At 46.2% G+C, this 8,334-nt stretch overlaps 1 protein-coding gene across 1 annotated transcript; it reads left to right on the top strand.

Moving 5' to 3' along the window:
• Nucleotides 1-2,951: 2,951 nt before the first annotated feature.
• Nucleotides 2,952-4,082, top strand: LOC135990190 (extracellular calcium-sensing receptor-like). Its single transcript, XM_065637699.1, has one exon. It carries the CDS (start codon nucleotides 2,952-2,954, stop codon nucleotides 4,080-4,082), a length of 1,131 nt encoding a protein of 376 aa, XP_065493771.1.
• The last annotated feature ends 4,252 nt before the right edge of the window (nucleotides 4,083-8,334 follow it).

Genomic DNA, 8,334 nt, shown 5'->3' with positions numbered 1-8,334 from the left:
AGGCAATTGTAATGTGGGTTAAGGGTTTGCTCTCTAGGTGTTAGCTCCTTAAGTGTTAGTTCTCTAAGTATTAATTAGTTAATTCCCTGTATCAGTCACCCCTTTTCTAAGAGGTTAGTAAATTCTTTTACTAATATGATGATTCTTTATCTGTGTTTTCTCTGACCACAGGTAAGAAGGGTACTTCTACCTGAGAAAACCCATCTCTATCCTTCAAAGAACAAACAGATTTTAATGTTAATGCAAAAGTCAGGCTCCCGGTAGTTGTCCGCCATGCTGCTAAGCTCTTTTGGGGCAGTTGGTGATCATATGGCTGGTGCTCCGGCAGAAACGGCATCTTTTGGGCTGCGTCGGGAGCTTGCGTTCTTTGGCGTGGTGACCCCGCTCACTGCAGCTGTAGCATTTGTCTCTTCTTTTGGGTTTCTTCTTGCTGATGTAGTAAGTGCCCATGCCAATTTTCATCCCACCCGTGTGCTAAGGCTATGACCACAAGAAATACAATTTTCCAGGTTGCACCTGGATTACCCTTCATGGTGCTTTGCAGGCTTTCTTCACTTCAGAATGATGGATCCAGGCATTCTGTTCTTTAATCTTGATAGCAGTGAAGGATGTCAGGAGGACTTGAAATAGACCTTCCTATTGTGGTTCCAAAGTCTTTTCTGCAAGAGACTTCACATACACATAGTCTCCCAGTTGGATGTTATGTACTGGCCCATCCAAACTCCTGCTCCAAGTCCCAAACGTGTTTCCCAATTTTGTTAAGTTGTTTACCCGATGCCACCATGTAAGAAGTCATAATTTCATCCCCTATTTGTGTAGACATTCCCTTCTGTACACTATAGGGTCTCCCATACAGGATTTCAAAAGGACTTAACCCTTCCTTTGCTCTTGGCCTTGCTCGTATAAGCAAGAGGGCCAAAGGCAAAGATTGAGGCCAAGATAAGTTCGCCTCCTGCCCCAGTTTTACAATTTGTTGTTCAATTAGATGATTCATTTTTTCTACCTGGCCACTGGATTGAGGACGGTAAGGGGTATGTATTTGCCAGTCTATTCCCAAGTGCTGACTGACTTGCTGTATAACTTCTGAAATAAAATATGGCCCTCTATCAGAGGATATAACAGCTGGAACTCCAAACCTTGGTATTATTTCTTGTGCTAATGTTCTAGTAACCTCCCGAGCTTTTGCTGTTCTGGTAGGGAATGCTTCTGGCCAACCTGAAAAGGTATCAATCAGTACCAACAAATATCGATACCCCCCTTTTCTTGGGAGTTCCGAAAAATCAATTTGCCATTGTTGCCCAGGTCCATTTCCTTTCCCAATTTGACCCATTTCTGGCTTGGGTGTATTCTTGGGATTAGTCTGGAGGCAAAGATCACATTGCTGTGTCACCTGTCTTATGGTAGTACACAAATTTCTAGCTACCATTTTTTGATCAAATGTTTATATAGTGCTTCTGCTCCCCAGTGTCCCTTTCTGTGCTCTTCCCTTACTAAAGGCAAACTAAATAGGAGAGAACAATAAGTTTTATTATATGATCCCTCTAAATCTATAATAAGTTTCCGGTCTTCCTTAGTATACTCTGGCTTACCTTCCAAAGAGACCTGCCCATCGGGGACTAGGGCACTTTCTATTCTTACCTTTTGCTTAGCCGCCAATTTTGCCTCTCTGTCCACCAGCTCGTTCCCTTTTTCCAATTCTGCCACGGTTTTATTGTCACCCCGCAATCAAACCACGACAGCAGGAGTTTGACTTTGCTGTCTTTTATGCATTATTACAAACCACTGCAATGATAAACTCCAGCATGGAGGTGCTGTGCAGAGCCTAATGCAAGTGCCTTGTTTTGGAAGTCAATTCTTTTGTGGTATTTGCTATACAAAATTCTGCTGCCTGTATTTCTATAAAGCAGTATCTTTCTGTATGCCACTATTGTACAGCTACCCAGAGTGCTGGAAAATAACTTCCTGTTTCCTAATCAGATTTTTCCAATCAGTTTGCAATGGATTAGAGTTAAGTAAGTGCATAAGTGTTCTTTCCAAGTAAAAGTCTGCAACAGTAAAGAAGAGTGGAGGTCCTCTACTGCAAGCTAATAACCACTTCCTTGTAACAAATTGCATTTGGTCCACAATTATGACTGTGTCTAATTCCTTCAGTGAAATATTTTTTCAGGCAGCTAAATAAATGAGACTTGCATATAATAGCAGAGCTGGAGATAAAACCCAGAAACACTTTTGTCTTCAAGCCCCCTATAAATACCAGATGGCTAGGATGACCTTGTACTATGCATACCTCACTATGTATACACTAAATGCTCTACGTCTTCAGGAAATTGCACATTTCTGTCACTAGTAAAAGCTTAATGTAGCTACAGGAAAACACTAAAATCAGTGCTAACTTCGGTGCCAACTCTGGGCTCCAGAATGGACACAGTGTGGGGCAGGTCTTCCCCCTAGCCCTTTTAAATAAAACTGACAGCAGAGCTGCTATAAAATGTTTGCCACTGGTGGCCTGCAGCATGTTGTTAAGGCTGTGCGGTTGCTTAGTCATATCTGAGCTGGCTTTAAATTAATTAAGCTTAAGGACACACTTAGCTTTTTCAGACAGTACAGAGGCTGTACTGACAGCAAATCGTACCTTGAAAAAAGTGTAGATGCTCATCTGATCAACCTGCATTGAGCTGCACTGTGTTGACTAGACCTTGAAGAATACACCAGCTGTATAGCATTTATGCTGATGCAATCTAGAGGACTGAAATCCTGAAGCAGAGATTAAAAAGGGAGCTGCAGCTAGTACTAGCTCTTCGCAAAAAATTTTCTTTTGCATTTAAAAAAGGAGGAGGTTCTCTGTACAGAATTGAAAGATCTGAAAAGCTAAAATGAATGAGAAAACAAGATAGCATCTGGGACCATCAATCCAGAGAGTGATCTGCCCCCTCTGTTGACATAAGAGAGCCATGGCAAACCTGCCCCTTGTCACCTCCTGCATCCTGGTGAAAACCAACCGTGTCCTGCTTGTCTTTGAGGCAAAGATCCCCACGAGCCTCCACCGAAAGCAGTGGGGCCTCAACCTCCAGTTCCTCCTGGTTTTCTTGTGTACATTCGTGCAGATTGTCATCTGTGTGATTTGGCTTTACACAGCCCCACCATCCAGTTACCGAAACCATGAACTGGAGGATGAGATTATCTTCATCACCTGCCACAAAGGCTCCCTGATGGCCCTCAGCTTTCTCATTGGCTACACCTGCCTCCTGGTGGCCATCTGCTTCTTCTTTGCCTTCAAGTCTCAAAAGCTGCCTGAGAACTTTAATGAGGCCAAGTTCATCACCTTCAGCATGCTGATCTTCTTCATCGTCTGGATCTCCTTCATCCCTGCTTATGCCAGCACGTACGGCACGTTCGTCTCTGCCGTGGAGGTGATTGCGATACTGGCTGCCAGCTTCAGGCTCCTGGCCTGCATCTTCTTCAACAAAGTCTACACCATCCTCTTCAAGCCCTCCCGCAACACAATCGAGGAGGTGCGCTGCAGCACAGCCGCCCACGCTTTCAAGGTGGCTGCCAGGGCTACGCTGAGACGGAGCAACATGTCACACAAGCGTTCCAACAGCCTGGGGGGCTCCACCGGCTCCACACCTTCCTCCTCCATCAGCAGCAAGAGCAACCATGAAGACCCGTTTCCTCTACCAGCTGCCGCCGAGCGGCAGCGCCAGCAGCAGCGTGGCTGCAAGCAGAAAGTCAGCTTCGGGAGCGGCACGGTCACCCTGTCGCTGAGCTTTGAGGAGCCGCAGAAGAACGCCATGGCCAACAGGAACGCCAAGCGCAGGAACTCCCTGGAGGCCCAGAACAGCGACGACAGCCTGATGCGGCACCGGGTCCTGCTTCCCCTGCAGAACAGTGAGCCCCTCAGCGCCGAGCCCGGTTTCCAGGCAGCTTCTAGCCCGGAGAGCAGCTCACAGGAGTCAGTGGTGGGAGACGCCAAAGAAGAGGTACCAAGCGCTGAGGTGGACCCTCCTCTGCTGTCAGCTAACTCCCGAAATTTTATAGGCACTGGAGGTGGCTCTGTCACAGAGAACACGGTACATTCCTAACGAAAGAAGATCATGAGAAGCACATCAGCCCCCCGAGAGGAACTTGCTCACCTCTTGCTTCTGAATGGGAAAGACGACAAAGACATGCTCCTGTGACACAGCCCCACCACACTGCACTGTTAGCGCTGGCAGGGTCATACTCGTGCCTCCAGAGGAAGGAGTGTGTCTGGGGAGCCTTGGACTGAATTTGCATTTGCTTTCTTGAAACCGGGTCATCCCAGAAGGATGAGTGAAGATCTCCTCTGGTGGGGCTTAAGCAGAAGTCTGCATGCTGCCTTGCCTCTGTAAGCTTCTCCTGCCAGACTGCAACTCAGCTGACTATGGGAGGCATTAGGCAATCCACTATACTCTGCTTTTACATTTATGTATAATATTCCTCTTTCCCACTATGTATAATATTCCCTCTTTATCCAGTATATGTGATCTGTAACCATGTGCATCAGGACTCTCAGCTCTACAAAAGCAAGGTACACAGTTTCACTTGGGAAAAGTATGGTTGTGGGGAAAATTAAAAAAGCCCCAGCATCCTGCACATGTGTACAGCCGAGGGTGTGAACATGTAAAGTATTTATGTGACAGAGTGCCCTGCTATTTATATTTAGTAATGTCCCAATCTCTCCTTTCTGCCCAGCAGGAAATACTGGACAATACTCTTCATAGACTCCATTGCACTAGACCAAGCTACTAGGTTGCTACTGGTTTCGTCCAGCTGAGGTAGCTTTCCCTCCAGCCTACCTGCTTTGGTGGAGGGGGAACAGCTTGTAAATCCCCGCCTAGAGAACGCTGCGAGAGCACAATGAGATGTATCTGTGATTATGTCGCTTGTAGTTGTATGCTTAACAGAGTGTTGCTGCTGTAATATTCCACATGGCATACATGGCTAACCCCTTCACACCATAGTCAGTGTTGTGCTTTCCCATATTGATCTGCCTCACACCTGCACAGAGCATTGTGCTGGTCCTGATGACACTGGTGGGCCTGAAACACACCAAATGAAACAAGGTGAAATGCACGAGTTAGGGGTGGAGAAGTAGCCCCAAACGTGGTAACACAATTGCAGGAATGAGTGAGTATCTGAAGTGTGTGTGCTGACAGGCAACAGGAGGAGGAAAACACACAGGCCTGGGCTCTGAGACATGCACACACAAATGGGTAAATTGGATATGTTTTGGCTCCTACAGGCCACCTACCAGGTTATTTTCTTCTTGGCCCATCTTGAAGAGAGGGCGCCCAGCACAAGGAGGGCGGACTGTACCTAAAGAAAAACAGTATGAACTTCATCAAAGAAAACAGCAGAACTTCTTTATTCTTGACACTTTTTCTGCTCCCCCAAAAGCAAACATAAGTGCTCCTGGCTTTGCAAGGTATTCCCGCTTCTTCTCCATCCATGCTGGAAAGGTTGGAAGTAAGAGAGCCGTGAGAAGAGAGATTTATTTCCTGCAGCCTGGTGAGAGAAAAAGTGTCCCTCAACATCCTGGCAGGAGGGGGTACATTGCAGAATTTATTTCTCTCTTCCCAGATCTCATGTGCAAGAACAAGCATCTGGCACGAAGGCGTCAGTACCCTTCCTCATCAAACACAAAGGTAATCCAGACCGCTGCGGAAAGGTAGACGGGCCTGCAGCTTAGTGTGAGCAGAGACGGAATGACTGTGTGGATGCGTTGGGGAAAATGCCACAATTCTTTTGTTAGTGTTTTTGCTCAGTTTTTCTTTTGCCAGGGCAGGCAAATAAAACTTACAGGTGACATTGCTACATAAAAACTTGGTTTCACCACTTCTACTTGTTGCTGATGAGGAAGAGGAGTTTGGGCTTAAGAGAGCACAGTCAAAGTCCATAACCCCAAGGAGCATGGTGGTCGACAAGTTATTTTAGCCCTTTTCTTGACCTGTTATATCCAGCTCAGCATGGGCCCAAATTTTAATTACACCATGGAAGAACCAATCCAACTTTAACTGTAAGGCCTTCAGATTATAATATTTGATTAAAGCCATGGCACAGCTGGTTAAAAGAAAAAAAAAAAAAAGGGAGTTTGAAAACACAAATCCTGGTGGCCACAACTTTGGAAACCACATTCTACCCCTGGACCCAGTCGGAGTAGCTCATTGCTTCTGAAAAAACAGGTTCCTTCACCAGGCTGCTGAATGTGGCCTCTAGGTTTAGTTTAGGGGAATTAAGGAATTAAGACTCGCGGTCTCCTGAGTCTAAATGCATGAACAGAGATGGGCACTAGATGGCAGAAACGGCTAAAAAAAAAAAATACTTTAGTTATGGCCCGCACTTCCAAAAATAGCAGTAGCCAAATAGTTTTAGTGCTAGTGCATTATTCCTACGGGCCCAAACCAGAACAGTAACCCCTGAAGTGAAGCTGACAGCACTGATATCCTAGAAGCGCTTAATGAATGAAACAAAATGACAAAATGACACAGGATACAAACTGAAAACTCTGTGCTAACACATGCAACAAGAGAAACAAAGTCACCATCGGCTGCCTTGTTTGGAGAACAATATTCTCTGGCTATGCACACAGTAGAGAATGTTGACATTTGGGTGGTTTTCATTCTTTGGGCAGTTTTCATTCTTTGGGTGTTTTTTTGTTCTTTACATCTACTTAAAAGGAATGTGTGCCCTGGCACAGGATGAGGCTCCAACAGCTGCCATAGTTTTACAGCGACAGACCAGCTGTGCTCGATTTGCTGGGGAACCCTCACCCACCCCCACTGGACATGTACCCTGATCTCTGAGCCTGGAGCTCCACGCGCTGTGTGACAGCTGCTGCTGCAGCCTATTCTGGTGATGCACACGCTAGGTACAAGGGAAGCCCAGTGAAAAAGGACCCTCTTCGTTAAAGTGATTTGCAACCAAACCCTTTTTTCCATGCCCAGAGGAGAGTACATGTTCCCATCCTGCCAAGTCCAGGACAAGAGGAAGTTTGCTCAGACACCTGTCCAAAAGCCGGTCTGTGTTTCACACAAGACAATACTGACGAAGACAAGTTGGGTAACATCCTTCTTTCGAAAGCTCAAGCCTGCAAACTTCCACTGGCATGTCCCACCAGAAGCTGTCCACATGAACGGCTGTCCCACCCCATCCCCTGTAGCTCAAACCCCTACTGGAAAGCACCTGCCAATGTCGGTGTTTCCCAAACCACCCGGCAGAGAAGCAACAGCAGTGGGGACATGCGGGGAAGAACCCCACCAGGGATTCAGACCTGAGAAGGCGGAGGAAGAAATGCAGCCGACTCAGTATGAGTGATAAAGCATACTTCAGTTTATTAATAAGTGGCACACACTTATATAGTCCCTTAGATAATTATGCCTACTAGTCATTCAATAATTGGAGAGAATACCTAAGTAGCCCAACCCCCCTTGCGGTTTCTCTGGTATGCAAGCTCCTCTTCTTCCCAGAGCTAGTCCCTCAAGGTCGTTTACTGAAACTCCTCTTTGCCTGTAAATAACCCAGATTACCCTTGGTCAGTACTTTTCCATCAGCAGTTTCTGACTCTTGCTCACCGAGGCCTACCAAGGCCTACTCATGCTGACTAGAACAAGCTTTCCTGATACAGCAGATCACTGGACCCATGCCCCTTTTCCCGTAGCCATTCCCCAACAATTCCCCCTTTTTCTTTTTGGGCTAATAATACATCTTTGCGAAAAACAGATTAGATAACTTTGACACACATATTGCGGATACAAGATAAACAACAGATTCTAATACTTAATATAATAACGATAAAGATAAAACCGACCAACATTGGCCTTAAAAAGCTCAGTAACCAGCTTGGAAATCTTAGCGAAGCCCACCATGCTCTAAAAGGATCGTCCTCTACTTGTAACTTCTCCACGTGATCCCGCAACTGCTTTAGTTGTGACTGAATGGACTTGCTGTGATCAGAGATATTAAAGCAACGCATACCATCAAACTCTTCACACCCATGTCCTTGAGCTACGCAGCTGTCTAAATAATTCCCCCAAGCGCGGTTGCTTAACATCTTTGATCTGCGCATCTTCAATTCTCTGCAAAACGCCTGCCACATACAGAGAATCAGTCACCACATTAACAGCCTCATCCTTCCAAGTCCCCATAGCCCATACCACGGCAGCAAGTTCAAGGGTCTGCAGCGAATCCTCTGGAATTGCCTCCAGCAAGTGGTGGTGCCACTCACCGTTGACGTTCCAAGTAATGGCAGCCCTTCTAGATTTCTTGCCTGCATCAGTAAACACCGTCTGGGCCTTCTCAAGGGGCGACTCACTC

The sequence above is a fragment of the Caloenas nicobarica genome, chromosome 1 (genome assembly GCF_036013445.1).
Source record: "Caloenas nicobarica isolate bCalNic1 chromosome 1, bCalNic1.hap1, whole genome shotgun sequence".
NCBI classification, from domain to species: Eukaryota; Metazoa; Chordata; class Aves; order Columbiformes; family Columbidae; genus Caloenas; species Caloenas nicobarica.
Note: the sequence above shows the minus strand (reverse complement) of the source record. Positions and strands in the feature narration are given on the sequence as shown.